We start from the raw sequence: 16,541 nt of genomic DNA on the forward strand, positions 1-16,541 counted from the left end.
CAAGTAGCTCTATGGAAAGGCAAGTCTGAAATATATATAAACACTATACATAGTTGCAAGGTTGTCTTCCAAAATTGCAAACAAGATGTTTACAAAGAAAAGAGAGTATAAGAGTATTTACAGAGGAAGACAAAACCAGAGCAACTCAAAGCAGATCTGTGAAGCAGAAATAGCAAATGAAATTAACTATTGGAACTGTAAAATTTTAGTTTTTACTGACCAAGTGACTATGGCTGATATCAAATTAAATGTAGGTCACAAAAAATCGTTCCATCATTGTTTTTTCTTAACAGCAGCATAAACTGGTAGCTGGAAGGTAATGTGTTGGTTCACATATTCTAAAAAGATTCTTCCAGCACAATACTGAATAAATTAGTTATGTCTGTAAACTAAGGAGTAGTGTCAAAAAGATTGCATATTTGTTATGCTGTACCTGTTACTATTTGTATGTACTGTTGTGTATGAGGTTTCCCATTCATTTATTCAGCAAGTATTACATTTGCGGAGTACTCTGTCTGCTGGCAGCCCCTGAACCTAATATGCAAATAAGCAATATAGCATTTTCCACCAAATAATCTTTTCTTTTCCACAATTCTGAACGATTATGACTTGACTTACTTGAAAATAAAATGGTGACAGAAAGCTTGAAAAACAGCTGCCTAAAAGAGTGCATTGTTATCATGATGAACAAAAGCCATACTGCATTATTTGATTAGGTTGGAAAAAGAGAAGAGTCTGAAGGAACTGATGAAATCAATGCCCTAGCAGTGACCAGTAACTAGAATAGTGATTGGTACTGCAGCCATATCCTCTCCTCAGTGCCACTCACAAGGGGGAAAAAAAGAGACCCCCATCCTTTTGGTTGATAGGCAAGGAAAAATAACAGAAGTCAACTCGGTTTTTCAGAAAGGTTAGTTTAGCAACATGTACTATAAGCCTGCTTGAAGATAGATGTGCACATTCAAAGACTTCAAACCGAGTGGTAAAAAACTTTAGGTAAATATTACACTACTTCAAAGTTGCACATTAAATGCAAAGCAATTTTTTTTAACAGTTACATACAACAGGTACATCTACAATCACTTGTACACAGGTACACAAGGCTGTGCATACACACAAACATGTGCACACACACACTAGCACTTGTACACTTCTACAGACATTCATACCCATCTGTGAGATGATGAGGTTTGCCAGTGATGGTACAAGTCATAAATTGTGTGCCACCACGTAACAAAGCTCTAAGCAAGCTTCAAGACCTTTGTACCTATCCTTTGTGATCACCACCTGTTAGTGTCATGTTCTCAAAGGTCCAGGTTCCTAAAATCTTAATTCAGTTTCCATCAGAGGCAAGCAAAAACAGGAGGAGGGCTTGCTCTGATTTTTTAAAAAATTTGGTACATCTTACATAGGCTTATTATCCAAATGGAAACAAGGCCTTATAAGAGGTTCCTTTTGGCTTAAGATTTAGTCAGAATATTAATTGATACGCAAATACTAATTTCTTGAATATGGGAAACTGATCTATTTATAGGAGCCCTGGGCATAGGAGGGATAGTGTCTGTCAAGGAGAGAGCCAGAAAGAGGGGGAGAATGGAGGGTGAAAGCAGGGAGGCCCAGAGAGGCAGAGAGGGGCATTGTGAGGAGACTTCTGAACAATTTTTAGGGAGAAAATGTAAGTTGCAAAATAAAAAAGGTGGTTTTGGAAATGCTCAATTGATTTGCAAGCAGACATCATAGTGTTGTATATGAACACATAGATAATCTATTCCTCAGTTCTGCATTTCATATTTTGGACATGCTCAACCAAGGTATCAATTTAGTTGACATTTAATATGGACAGAATGCTGCAGTTTTGCCAATGAGCAAAAACTGAGATAATATGCCCTTTGTTCTTGACTTTAAAATATTGGAACTGTCCCATGAAAATATCAGTTCGATTGACATTTAATTCTTTGATCAAGAAATGTTTTGTATACATACTACTCAGAAAAAAAAGATTCCAGATCATACCTACCTTCTCATGAACATAACTTTTCTTTATCTGCTCTTGTTTAAAGAATTTTCAACTTCAAAACTAAATCTAAGTATTACACATCAGTAAAATTGATATTGGCCACAGTTACACATATGTAAATAACATTTTTGTAAAGAGAGAAAGAGTTATGAGATGCTCACTTTTATAGTATTTTTTTTTTCCTTTCTAAGAAACAGGTTGGAGAGGAAAACCAGAAAACGAAAACAAAGTACAGTGTAAATTTCTTAATTCAAGTTCGCCGGATCCATAAGGCAGCAGTACGAATGATCTGTGTTAATGATCATTTAACTGCCAGCATCCACCTGTAGGCTTTTAGAAATTCAGTCTGCTTTCTATTCAGAAGCCTCTGAATTTTCTCTTTTAGGCAGATCTGGGGTAGACAAAGATGAAATTCCATAAGCATCACTTTTCTTCTAAAATGTGTTTGTGGCAATATAATCACTCTAGAAAAAAAAGATGACAAATGTTATTTGTAGAATTAAAGTGTGAAACACTTTCACCCCCACCTGTCCAAAGCAAAACGTAACAAAATCAAAATTGAACTAGTAGTTTTTGAGAGCCATATTGAGGAGACTGCATTGGAACAGAAATACCTAACTCTGCCAGCTACCTGAGACAAACACCAGCACAAGCCCAGCAGAGATACAAAGGGCGGTTACTCTTTTTGCCCTCAGGCTGCTACTCTGACATATCTGGTGGATAGCAGCTTTGTATGTGTATGCACTGTTTTACTTCCTACCAACTGGGCTAGGAAATGAGCCAGGCATTGGGCAGACAAAGATCATTTTTCTTCTTCTCCTACATGCTTGATTATGCCTTCACCAGATTATGTGGCACATGTCAAAGGATTTAAGCGCAGCCTTAGTGATAGTCTCCAGACTAGATCACTGGATTTCCTCTAAAAGAACAAAGTTATACCTGCAAGGGAGATTTGATTGAAATCCCCATCTGTCTAATGAAAAGAAGTTCTGGTATTACTCTCTTGGAATTCTGTTTATTGAGAGGGTGCATAATCGGGAGTGGGGCAGAGGAAGGGGATCTAGTACAGTGAAGAAGATGCTGGACTGGAGAAGGGATGGGGACAAATGGTCAGTAAATGGGTTATGGGATGCTAGTGTTACTTTAAGATCAAGTCACATCAAAGTACCGAGTATTTTATTTCATTACAGCCATCCTAACAGAACGTATGAAAAGCACCCCGCAGAGTATGTTTTGAGTACTAGATCTTATATTAAACCAGCAGTATATAGTATACATTTTGATTATTCATTCTTCCATCAGAGATTTTAAACATGTAACAGACTTGAAGCTGGATGAAGCACCAAAGGTCTCCATTTCCCTATCACCTATTTGTGGCTATTAATCATAATTTGTTGTGTAGGGCCATTCCTTCACATTAAAAGGTTTACAAAATAAACACACTAGCTTAGTAAAGATATTGAGCTTTCCTGTCAGCAGTGGGCTTAGAAAATTGTAGATTCTATGTATCAATCAAGTTTACACGGGATAAAAGGTGTCTATGATAGCCATAGTTAACCATGAGAGTGCATATTAGCAACTCGATTATCTGCTGCAAAATTAGACTAGACTAGCATTATAGAATTTTGTAGATACTATCGGCTATAAGTTTCCAACAGAAATTTAAGATTAGAATGGTATCTCTCCTAATTTAGTTTGCTACTTTGTTTTAACATAAAAATATATTCATACAAGGAGATTTCTTACTAACCTATATAATACGCTACATTTCATAGATACACATTAAGCTCCATCAACATTATACTAAGCCTTAATTAGGAGCATTTTTTGTTATTAGTTGTTTTTCTTTACTTTTTTTAAATTACAGAGGCTCTACTAAAAATTTGATTCATATTTCAATTGCTTTCCTATAACACCCACACTAGTATAGAGTGAATGCTTGATAGCATACCAAACGCTAGCAAATAATGGTGTGATTTCAAGTTTACTTTACAAAATATACTTGTCAACTCTTTATTAACCATGCTAGTAGAAAGGAAAAATGCTATTCAAAACAAGATAATCCAAAAATAATTTAATTTGCTTTTGAAAAGTGTTATGGAAACTTGAGCCACAGATTTGCCTTTATAATCCTATTTTACTTAGGCCAATATTAAAACAAGTTTGCATTCACTGAGGACAGAAAAAGGAAGTAACTCAGAAGTCTGCTAGGTGGCAAACAAAAGCAATTTAGAAACAGTCTGCAAAATGAATATCAAAGGGTTGACAATCATATCTTAGTTCTGTCTTCGTTTTGATATCATTTTACCACTTGAAAGGGAAATGGTGATGCTTTTAATAATGTGGTCTGTTTTTGATGTATTATTTTCACTTGATACTGACAGGTTACAAATAATTGCCTTATTGGTATTCTTACTTTCTGATTAATCAAAAATCTTTTTAATGACAAGTTAATTCCAGCCCCTTTAATGGAAGGTATACTCTTCAAGTATTCTTCTTTGTAGGAGAGGGAACTTCAGTGGACTCTGATGGATCAAAACATTTTCCTACTCCAGGTCCCCAAAGCTGGCAGGTATCATTCTCTTCTCAGAAACAAATAAACTTTTTTGTTTCAATTTGTATAATGATATAAACCTGAACATTAATTTTTAACATACTAATAAAGCACACATGGATTCAATATCACTGAAAATTTGTAAAGTGAGCCAAGAAGTCAGTTTCTCCAGGGCATTCCAGATCTCTTTATATGAATCATAAACATGCCTCTATTACAGTTTGAAGTCCAAAACGGCAATGGTTCCCCTGCTCAGAGGAAGCCAAAACTATAACAATACATCTAGTTATTTGCTCATTCTTTTTCCACTCTCCCCAATTTTAATGCCTTAGTTATATTTTCAACTCCAATTTTTCTAGAACTCAAAAAATATTTTTCAAGTTCTTTTCAAAATACCTCACAGTTATTAGTCCACATGCTATCCCTGAAAATAACTGGTGATCACATATGCAGGGGCAACCAAATAAAGCATTTGAAGGCAAACAAGCTAAAGGAAATGAAGAGAAATGGAAACATATACCCCAAAGATAAATTTATAATAATATAATTTTATTATTTAGCTTAGCATTGCCTTTGGCTTATATGTAGTTTTTTTCTTTCCCAATAAGAACAGATCATCACATTTTCTGTGCCCTATAAATAAATGTACAGCAGGACGATTCTCTAAGACTTGATAAAAATTTAAGTGCTGACTTTCAAGGGTAAAAACTAGCAATGATTTTTGCTAGTCTTTCTAATGCCAATCATACCAAATTGTTGTCTCCTTCATAGACCAGAAGATCAAATATGCTTCTCCTCAAGATGGAAACAGTTTTGTGACAGAATAGTCAAAAGAATCTGTAAGGTAAATGGATGACACTTGTAAACTTCCAACTCCTTAAAGGTCAGTTCAATTGTTTCATGCCTGCCCTTCACTAGCCACGCCTGGACCACTTATGTAGGTTCATTCTGGTCTTGATTATTCAAATACAAACTAGGAATCGGCTACAGGATTTTCATCTCAGGTCAGCTTCCCCACTACCTCCAAACACACACTTGGCCCACTTCACTCTGCTGCCTAGTTACTACAGAATTAAAGAATGCAAGTTACTAGAATTCTAATACAGGCAATCTCCAGCTTACAAAAGAGACATATTCCAAGGCTCATTGTTAGTTGAAACTCGGAATAAATTATCCCATAGAAACAATGTTATAAATAAATGGTGAATAGGTTCATAGGTTTGTGTACACATGCCTATATTAAACCTATGCAGTTCCTGAACTAACAAGGGGAATTACTTTGACTATGCCTAATTGTCACTTATAAAATCATTTCTGTGGGAAGATATATTTGAAGTTTCAATTTAGACTTCAGGAAAATATTTCTTCTAGCCATGACAATAGGAATAGTGTCCCCTAAACTCAAGCTACTGAAATAATTGGTGGCAGGGTGGCAGCCACAATAAGGAGTGTTTCATAGGATTGGGGGTGGGAATCTGAGGGTGAGGACAGTGTTAGTGTGCCTTTAAGGTTGAAGGCACAACTTATGAAAAAGCAGAAGTTAAAAATCACATTTATTGGTCAGACTTTCAAGGGCATCTTGGGTGCATATGTGAATAATTTTCAAGATGAATTTAGAAATAGAGAATTCATCGATATTCTAATTTTCAAGTCGATAAGTATAAAATTAGTAATCACACAGAGGCAAATTACATAAATTGTGAAATTTAGCTAGTGACTACAATTTATGGGGAATTGGATATTCAGTAAATCCAGAAGGTCTGACTAGCATCAAACATACTGTGGTCAATCTAACAATGAAAATAGCTTTAAACACCAGCCCAGCTGCTGCTGTGCCAGCAAGTGAGAGTAGAGCAGGCAGCACAACCTTGGACCTACAGAATAAGAAGCCCTGAAAAGAAGGCTGTTCCTGCAAGCTAAGCCCAAGTAGGCTGTTAACTAGGAGCAAGCAACATCTGGGAAATAGGTCCTCCCTGGGCTCTATGAGACTCCCAAATTAACCCTCACTTTTTCAGCCGCAGATGAGGAAAGGGCATATTGTCCTGAAATTAGGGACACGAGTTCAACAAAGGGCACATGAGGTTAAGACATAATACAGCCAATGCAATCCTAACCAATTAGAAAGGGAAAAAATAGCAATAACTTTCTCATTTCACAAAATAAATATTTAAGTATATAATTTCCTTTAATTCTAAAAGGAATTAAGTACTCAGCCATAAATTGTAAGGTACTTTTTTTTTTTAAAAAAGGCAAATCTAAAATAAGGTACATATCTGCATTTTTAAAAAGTCTTTAAGAATTTCTATTTCTCAAGTGTTTAGCCTACATTTTTAAAAGTAGATGGAAATGTAAGACCTGTAGCTGCATAACCAATAACCAATGCCGAATTGTTAGGTAATATATTTTAAGTTCATATGGCAAGCATATTATCTTGGCAATTTTATCAATAGTTTTAAAATCAGCAATCTGATAGTGTGGTAAAACTGAGTGTGTTGTAATATATTCACTTCATTATTATAAAAGGTAGCCTTTAATCTCTCATTTCTCACTCAGGACCAAGCAATATTTTCCAGTAAATGATCCTAACCATCTAAGAGCCTGGCAGCACCTCTTAGCCAAAACATACTGCAGGCTTTAATTAAGGATTTTACAAAAGCTACTTTCCAATACTGCCAATAAATGTCTGGGTTATTTTTACACACTCTTAAAGCATTAAAAATGTGCTAAACAAAATGAATTTAATTTTAAACAAGGATTTTTGTGTCTCAAGGAGAGGATTTTATTTTCAAGGCTTCTAAAATCTATTTGCCTAACTGCCAAAAACAAGTTTACTTTTTAAATAAAGAGCATCTATTTCTACAGTGCTTTTTCTTCCACCTATCTCACTTTATCCTGTTTTGCCCATTGTGATGGTTTAGATTAGAATATCAGGTTTCATCCACATGGAAAAAATGAAATTAAAAGACTTTTGTTATAACTGGCAAATGTCCATGGATTGTTAGGAAAACCAAAATACCCAACTTTAGTTAAGGAAATTACCATTAATGGAAGCTTAATGAATGCATCTTCATTTCACTTTTCTTTCTTTCAGTGTATCCATAGGATCCAAATAGATACACATGGTATTCGTGTTTGGGAAGTAAAGATTAGCAAACTCTTCTCCAGAACAGATTTAAAGCATTCAATTCCAGTACAGGTCAAATTCTTTTATTCTAAGAGTCATGGCAAACAGTACAATGTAAGGAAAATTACCCAAACTCTGGCAGATGCTTCACAGTGATAACGCTCTGAATGAACTACTGACAACAAAATTTGCTGCTACCAAATTCAAGAAAACTTGTAATTTTTCCCAATCCTTGCCAATATAATAATCTTTTATCAATAGGAAAAGAACAGATTGAACGTCTAATTAAAGGACAGTGTGGTGTGCTGGATGAAGCACTGGACTGAAAGCAGAGGTATGGGTTTGATTTTCAGCTCTGACACTTACCTCTTTGACCACGGGAAAATTCTTAACACCAACTTCAGTTGCAGCCTGCTGTCTCCCAATAAAATAATGAGTGTGAATGTGCTTTGCAAATTATAAGGCAGTATGCAACTGTAAAGCATTCCCTCCATCAACGTGTCGACACTTTAACAATAGTCCCTTTTAAATCACGCACAGTATTCCTTATTTCTCCCTATACTTGTTACCCTCATCTATTCCAATACAAAAAATTTGGGGTCACTCTAACAAGCCTGAGTGTGTTCCCAGAACAGCTCCCTGTCAATGACTTGGAAGTATTTTAGCTCATGTTTGGCAATTAGGAAGAGGAAAAGAAAGCAAGAGATCTTGTTTGAATTTTTATGCATGTGTGATATTCTAATGTGCTCAATTAAAGTCTTAATCCTTGTTTAAAGGCGATGTATTGCTAGTAGCAGAAATTTTCACCCTGGAAGCATCACTCTTAGAATGAATGTAAATGAATAATGATTGCCAACAACTTTAGTTAACTTTAATTGAATGAAGTCCTCTTTAATTGTGGTAAGTCAAATACCTCTACAACAAATGTCTAATTGGGGGTGTGTGTGTGTGAATGTTTCCTAAAATAAATGACCCATCAATGGTGACAGAGAAATTTCTGCTATATGGAGATTTTACTCTAGTAATTTATAATAAGTCCAATACAACAAAAACAATTTGCTCTCAGCGCCTATAATTTATAACAAGAGTATCTGGCAGTAGTATACTGAAAAGAAGCTTACACTTCATGTTAATAACAGTATCTAAATTTTCAAAAGGTAATTACTACAGATTTTTCTCTTGCTTTTGAATACCAAGTGCTATCATAATATCACTAATTTGGCTGACCAATTCTCCCAACCCCTACTAGAGCTGACTTTATCCTATCTCTGGAATGGAAAAATCAGTGAACTCTTCACCTTACGTCATTTTAAACTATGCATTCTATGTCAGATGTAGCAATGAAAAATGCAAAAGATGCATATGTGGGTTAAGAGTTAGACTAAACCATATAAGAAACTATATTTTCCTCCTAAATGCTAATGCTTATAACCCCTGTGTATAAAATGTGAAGACTTCACACTTTTTAAATTAATTCATTTATAAAAAGGTGAAGTCCAGGTTATATTTCTGTGTGCTTCTTTCTAATTGTCTTGAACAAATGGCTTTGAAGTACTTACTTCTATGCAAAGTGAATGTGGGTAAATGAAATTATATATTAATTTTGTGTTACATGAACAAAGCTATCTCACTGCCTTATAGTCTCACTTCATTTCACTTAAGTCTTAAACGGATCCCAACTATAAAGATCTCAACTCTGAACAACCATATAAACCATTTTAAATGAAAGATTAACTGAAAAGTGAGTTTTGAGAACACAGAACTTTAATTTAGCTTTGTGTTTCTAAAGGTAATAATAATGACAGTAACAATGATAATAATTGTATAATAATTCATTTACAACACTTATTATGTGCCAGGCTCTGTTCTAAGCACTTGCCATAAATTAAAATTACCTTTTGAGATACATAATCGCTAATAAAGACTGTGCCTTTGTTCCTTTATTAAAGCATATTTGTTTTGTTTTCTAGCATGAAATATATTTTTAAATATTTGTTAGGAAGGTGAAGAGAGATAAAAAATGCATGAAAATTATTCTATAGCTTTATAGTCAAAACACATCAGAATTATCCGGCCTATTCTTAACACTTCACAGACAAACAGCCTACTATATCAATTTACATTAAAATGGTAGCAAAAGTCATTTCCTGTAGTGAGTTCCTTCCATATATCTTTCCTTTTATATAGCCCAGCAAATTATGTTCCAGAATTACCCTCAGGAGCAAGCACTTTTGCTAGAAACTAAATCTTTAGTTTAAACTGTTAAAACTTCAATTCAGTATTAATCCAATAACAAAATAAAAATATATTTGTAAAGTGATTTAAAGTTCCAAAGTGCTTCCACATTCTTGTTTCAACCTAAGCACCCATCTCCCTGTGAGATACAGCTTCCTTGCTGTAGTCACTCAATAAAATTAAAAATTTCAATGAACAATAAATAGTTTGAGAGAACATTAAATCTTTAAAATAGCTACAAAGTCAACTGAAGTTATTTATAAATCGGTAACTTACACTAAAATAATGAAAATTGGATCTGGATAATCCTTAGGAGGTCAGGGTTTATTTAAGGAACAAGAAGATTTCACTAATTTTAATCCTTGCTGAAACAAAGAGTATTGGAAAATATAGAGAAACCTCTATGAAAACTTGTTATTTCCAAGATACGACAGAGACACAGACAGCTATGAACGTCTACATTAATATAAATGGTGTCTTTAGCCATGAAGCTCCAACAACACCTTGAGACCAACTTACAGGTGTACTTTACAGAATACAATGGTCTGTTCCTAAAAAGCTGGCTATGAATTAAATTCTTGGAAAGAGAATGATATATTTTAAATGCATAGTTTGGGTAGTAGCGGTCATCTGGTATTTGCGTGTGCATGAGTGTTGAGGGGTGGAGCTCATGCCTTAAAAATCTAAATGGAATCCTTTGGCAAGCTAAAACATCCTTTTGTCCTTTTAATGATCATTCTTTAATGTGTCCGTGCTGCAAATGTGAGTTTCTGTATGGCAAGTTTTCTAAAGCAGGGAGAGAAAGGGGAGGGGGGCTACACCTGCACTAAATAGGAAGCTTGTTAGGTGACTGTTGTGATCAGTCCCCGACTTGTTCTGCCTGATCAAGCACAGTGGGCTGAGATCCAATCACAAAGGCATTCCACAAAGCAAGCAAAGCAAAAATCTTCACTAAACTGACTACTGGAATGAAAACTGCTGGACTCCCTCCATCCCTTTCCTTCACTGGGAAAGAAGCACATTCTACTAAAGAGGGAAGGCACTTGAGACTATGGAGACATTATCTTCGGAAATCATTTCTTGAGAATGTCTCCAGGCATAATAATAACAAAACTGCGTAATGTACACAGTAGATTTACTCAAAGTCTTATTTCCAACTCTGACAGCTCCTACTCTTCTTTATTTCTTCTTTTGATAAAGCAACCCTTTAAAAAAGTTCCACTGTTCCAGGGCTGCCCCTGGGGTCATGTCTTCCTCCGGCCTTATTATCTTGATTTCCTGGATTTCCCAGAAGACACACCAATTAGATATTTTAAATACTTTTTAAACCTTTGAAACAATATTCATACCCATTATCAAGTTGTCATCATACCCTCTTTTGGGGGAGTTATATGAAGAAAATGAGGTACAGCGAAGGTGACTTGCTTGTCACTATTAGTGACAGAGGAAAGGAACTCTCAAAGTTTCTGGTAACTTATCCTGTATGTAAAAACAAAAGAAATCAGCACAAAAACACATCCTACAGCCAAACACTCTCTTCTTTAATCACTTGTTGTTTTGGATTATTTGTGTTTTGTTCTCTCCAGGCATTCATGCTAACAACTGAGATTTAACCTTCTTGGTAAATCACAGCAACTAACATAACCTCCACTGCTTTTTAAAAGGTAACTTTCAGAGGAGAAAGTCATCCTCCCCCAAACGCTAATAGTTAATCATTACTGCTTAATAGTCTATGCTCTTATTAAAATTCCTGCAATTAAATATGGGCATTTGTAAAAAAGCATCTTTTATTTGTTGATTTTAAAATAAGTTGATGGGATTCAACTTAAGGTGTTCTGTGTGCATAAATCATTAAGTTTTAAGGACGGGTATTTGAAAGCGTCCTCGTATTACATATCCTTAAGTTTTAACTGCTCCTAAAAAGCAGAACTAATGTTTAAGTGATAATCGTTTCTTTCCAGATAAACTGTGATTGGATTAAAACTTAAGTTTTTGCAAAGATCACAAGGTGTCGCACGCATAATTAAAGCTGAATTCTATTTTCCGTCCCAAACAGGCATTTACTAACTTTTTCCTAACACTGTAGACATAGTAGCGCACCAATTCATAATCAATGACCGTTAACCTTAGGAAAATGAATTCTAAAATTACCAACCTCTTTGGGGAGAGTCGAACTTCCTGTCAGATCTGGCAAAGTCCATTCTCGCGTAAGTATCTTCGTCGTCTTCGTCTTTGTCTTCGTCGTCAGAATCTTCTCGCTCGGGGAGTCTCGGCACCAGGCAGTGAGGTGGTGGGGAGGGAGCGGCAGCTGCAGCCGCAGCCCCGTCGGCCAGGTTCACTCCCCTGTCAAGGTCTGCAAATGGGTTTTGGGCTCTAGGGCTCGAGCCACAGGCGAAGACCTGGGACCCCCTTACTGCTTCGGCACCAGCAGCATTAGCAACAAGTTGGAACCAGCGGACAGAGGCGGAGTTAAATCCAGAGGCAGCCTGAAAGCCCGCGGCGGCTGCGCCGAGTCCTGGAGCCGCGGCGAGGGCGGAGGCGGCGGCTAAAGCCCGGCCCAAGGCAAAGGTGGGCACAACGACCGCAACGGCGGCCGAAGCGAAGGAGGCGTAGAGGTCTCTCTCCAGGCTGTCGGTTGGCAAAGCAGAAATAGAGGATCTGACGGATGCAAAGAAACTCAGCGAACGGCTTTGTGGGCGTCTTCTCTCTAGCACTTCTTCCTGCAGCAGTCTAGCTACAGGTGCTGGTTCAGAGCAACGGCTGGGGGAGAGAGAAATGTCCATACAACACTCAGAAAATGGGTCGACCACATATATTCGACCTGTTTCAGCATCATAGCGAATGGCACTGTCAGCAAAAGGCACGGCTGGTGTCATTGCTGGGTTGAAAATCACTTCAATGTAGTCACATTCTTCCTCATTAGCATTGCTACCTGTAGCACTGGAAAGAAGAGGCAAAAGTGGCCACCTAGCACCGTCCAGAGAGAAGAGGTTGGCACCTGTAATAGCTCTTAAAATATTTGAGAGGTCATTAGCTGGATTTCGAAATGGCACTCTGAACCCAATATTCACGTAATGAGAAAAGGCTGACTGTCTGGGGTCAGCAATTACGCCCCACGAATGCGGCAGTCCTTGAGTGAAGGGCACTAGCATATTGCTATTTCTTTTAGTGAAGTCAGTGTTGACGTAGTCACTAGAGCTGTCAGCCTCTCCCTGCTCACATAGGAGCTTTTGTGGTTTTGGCTTGATTTTATTTCCTTTCGCAATAAAAGAAAGTTGGTTAGGTCTCTTAGTCTTGTTCTTGGGGGACTCATCGTCTGAAGGCTTTGAAGGTGACCCCCCATCTCCAGGTTTTGAGAAGGACCCCTCAAGTGAAGGCTCTGAGACTGCATCTTTGGGGCCCCTGATAGATGAGGTTTCTTTGTCTAGGCCCTTCCCCAGGAGTTTTCCAGATAACATTGGCACATACTCACTGTGGTCACTCTGTCCCAACGGTGAGCTCTGTAAAGGATTTGGCAGAGAGAAGTAGGAGCTCCAACTTTTGGAGGAAGAGCCGCCCTGAGGATTTCTGGGTTTTTTTGGAATTGCACCAGCTCCAGGAGCCATAAACATGTAATCACTGTCACTGTCATTGTCTTTAGAGTCATCCTCTTTATCAGGATCAGGTGCTTTTGGAGGACTTGGGGCAGGTGGTGGGCTCACTCTGGGGAACATCATCATGTACCCTCTTGAATCTTCAAAAGGGGATCGAGAGTGGAGCCTTTTTGAAGCAGAAACATGTTGAGGAGCCATTGACATATAATCACTGGAGCTTGCGAGAGGGGCAGCCACCCCTGGTCTCATTGGCACATATGGGTCGTCCTCATCTTCATCAAAAGTTCTGGCTCTGTGGGAACTTCGAGCTGCATCTTGTGAGATCTCTGCATCTTTGATTTCTTTAGCTTCTTTGCGTTCTTTTGTAGCTCTTCTGTCAGCACAAAAATAAAGTCGGAACCTTCCCCCAGATTTCCCTTTTCCACCAGTTCCTACAGCTGGTGGGGGTGGAGGTGGAGGTAGTGTTGGTGGTGGCATGTGCTGTTGCTTGCTTTGAGTTAATTTGCCAAAGTAGGATCTTTTCTTCAGGGATTTTCTCTGTTCATCATTGCCATCAGAGCCTTTCCCACTTCTTGAGCCTTTGCCCGCTTCAGAGTTCTTGCCACCACCTGAGCCGTGGCCATCTCCCGGTCCCCGGCCATCTCCCGGTCCTTGGCCACTACCTGAACCATGCCCACCACCGGCTCCCTGCCCACTGCCTGAGTCATGCCCACCTGTGGTGCCCTGGCCATCTCCTGAGTACTGGCTCCCTCCTGAACCCTGATCCCCCGAGCCCAGGCCGCCCGAGCCACCACTTGAGCCCTGTCTACCTCCAGAGCTCTGTCCTGCGCCTGAGCATTGGTTTCCTCCTGAGCTCTGACTACTGGAACCTTGGCCACTTGAACCCTGGCCACCTCCTGAGCCCCGGCCATTTCCTGAACCCCAGTTGTTCATGGGCATGTAGTCATCTCCTCCGTTACCTTCCTGACCGGCTTGGCCCTGAGGATTATCTTCTTCCACACGGTTGCCAGAGACTGAACCAGACGTTTCAAGAGACAAGCAAGCTCTGTCGCTGGGCGCTTCTGCTGGGTGCGGGTCAAGTACCGGGCTGGGTGCCAGGCGGCGAAAAAAGCTGGCTGGCACTGAAACAGCTCTCCTGGACCTCCGCATTCTGGGCAGGTGCAGTCTTCCTCGCCTGGAGCGAGGCACCGGCTCGTTGGGTGTTACGTAGCGCCTGGTGAGGAGCATCTCGTCTTCCCCATCACCGATGGTCCGGAGGTGACAAAACTGCTCAAAGCGGGACCTTCTGAGCCAGCCTCCGGGTTCAAGCGGCAGCGTTTCCAGGTGCCTCCTAGTGGACAGTAGGGTTAACAGGTGGGCGCCGATGCTGATGCTGTAGCTGCGGCAGCGGGCTCTGTATTCATCTGCACACAAGGCTCTCATCTTCTCCAAAAAGAGCTCGTGCATGTTCTGGGCCACCACAGAGTCATCCACCTGCATCCAGAGCTCCCCTGGACCGATGACAGTGGACCTGCCGACTTCCAAGAAGAAATACTGCTCTGAGTGCCCGCAGCGACGGATGCTCAGGAGCTGGACGACCACGCTGGCCACTTCGGTATTCAGCCTCACAAACACAACCTCCTCGTCGGTAAGACAGAGCCGGAACACGCCGCTCAGCTCTTTTCTATGCCCCAGCCCCCTGGGTTTGACTATTACCTGCCACACATCTTTGTAGAAGGGTGGCTCCGCCGCCGCTGCGGCCGCCAGCGCGGCCGGCCCTCCGTCCGGCTGCGCGCCCGGCGTGCCGCAGCGGCGGCGTTTGCTCTCGAGGATGAGGCGGCTGAGCAGCAAGTACCAGCTCTCTTGCTCCGACTCGTTCTCCGCCACCATAGCGAAGTACTCGTCCTGGGTGAAGAGGGCAATGAGGTGTGGGTACCTTGCGTCGGCTCGCTGGCTCACGGAGAAGCACTGGTACAGGGTGATCACGCGCCGCGGTGGGATGAGCGCGGGGATCGCTGCGCCTGAGGCGGCCGCCGCTGCTGCAGCCGCCGCGGCGCGGACACTGTGCCGGAACTTCCTGGCATTTTCATAGTATTCCAGCCGAGCGGGCGCGTCGGCGGTCTCGAGTTTGAGCACGAAATAGCGCCTGTGCCCGTGTTTCTGCTTCCGCAGGTAGCCGCGTTTGCAAACTTCGTCCCCAACGGGGAGATCCTCCTCATCGGACTCGGAGTCTGACCGAGAGCCAGTGGCCGTGGAGAGCCACATGGCTCCCGGACAAGATGACCCGGTCCCAATGAGTGCGGTCGGGGTTCCCGAGGAAAGAAGTGGGGTGGTCGCCACTGCAGCTAGAGCTGCCGCTGTAGCCGCTGCTGTAGCTCTCAGTCTCCTTGTCGCTTGGCCACGAGCGAAGGAACAACTCGCCATGGTGATGCACGATGGTTTTAAGGTGAGCAAAGGCGGGGGGAGGCTCTGGGAAGGGAGGGTTGGGAGAAGAGGCCGTCAACCCCCGTCCGCCCGCCCCAGCTCCCTCCCGCCTTGTCCCGCGCCCCCGCCCACTCCGCTCTGAGCGCACAGCAGCGGGCAAAACAACACGTGACTACAGCCTCACGCGGCGGTCGCTGAGGCTCCTGCTACCCGCCCAGTGGAGGGGCGCGAACTGCAGCCAGCTGAGGTGTGCAAAGGAGGGGGCAGCGGGCTTGAGAGTCGGGACCACCTCCGACTCAGCCTAGACCCTCTCGGTAAATCTCCGGGCCTGTGGGCCACCAGAGGACCAACGAGAGGAGGCGGGGCTCTCTGGACGCGCTTAACAAGGAGTCCACGAGGGTACTGGAGGGCGGAGTAAGGAAGAGAAGGGCAGAGAAGAGAATGACCAGCGATCGGGGCCGGGTGGAGTCGCCACAGGCCGGGCTCGATGGGCTGGAGCGGGTGAGAGGTGGTGGGAAGGGGCGGAGCGCAACCCTGCCGGGCGGTGCCAGGGCAGAGAACTGGCACAGTCGCTGGACAGTTTGTTTGTTTATTTGGCAAGCTGGAGCCAGGTGA

General features: G+C 41.1%; 1 protein-coding gene across 2 annotated transcripts; it reads right to left on the reverse strand.

Moving 5' to 3' along the window:
• Positions 1 to 2,401: 2,401 nt before the first annotated feature.
• On the reverse strand, positions 2,402 to 15,926 carry IRS4 (insulin receptor substrate 4). 2 transcript variants are annotated; one of them, XM_023520002.1, is made up of 2 exons: positions 12,086 to 15,926; positions 2,402 to 2,481 (listed from the first exon to the last, which is right to left on the reverse strand). In XM_023520002.1, the coding sequence occupies exons 1-2, from the start codon at positions 15,924 to 15,926 to the stop codon at positions 2,477 to 2,479; spliced, it is 3,846 nt and encodes a 1,281-aa protein (XP_023375770.1). In that variant the 3' UTR covers positions 2,402 to 2,476. The 2 variants fall into 2 exon arrangements, with proteins under 2 accessions (XP_023375770.1, XP_011372620.2); XM_011374318.2 differs by lacking the exon at positions 2,402 to 2,481 and adding an exon at positions 11,279 to 11,409.
• Between the last annotated feature and the right edge of the window lie 615 nt (positions 15,927 to 16,541).

The sequence above is a fragment of the Pteropus vampyrus genome, unplaced genomic scaffold (assembly GCF_000151845.1).
Source record: "Pteropus vampyrus isolate Shadow unplaced genomic scaffold, Pvam_2.0 Scaffold244, whole genome shotgun sequence".
Classification (NCBI taxonomy): domain Eukaryota; kingdom Metazoa; phylum Chordata; class Mammalia; order Chiroptera; family Pteropodidae; genus Pteropus; species Pteropus vampyrus.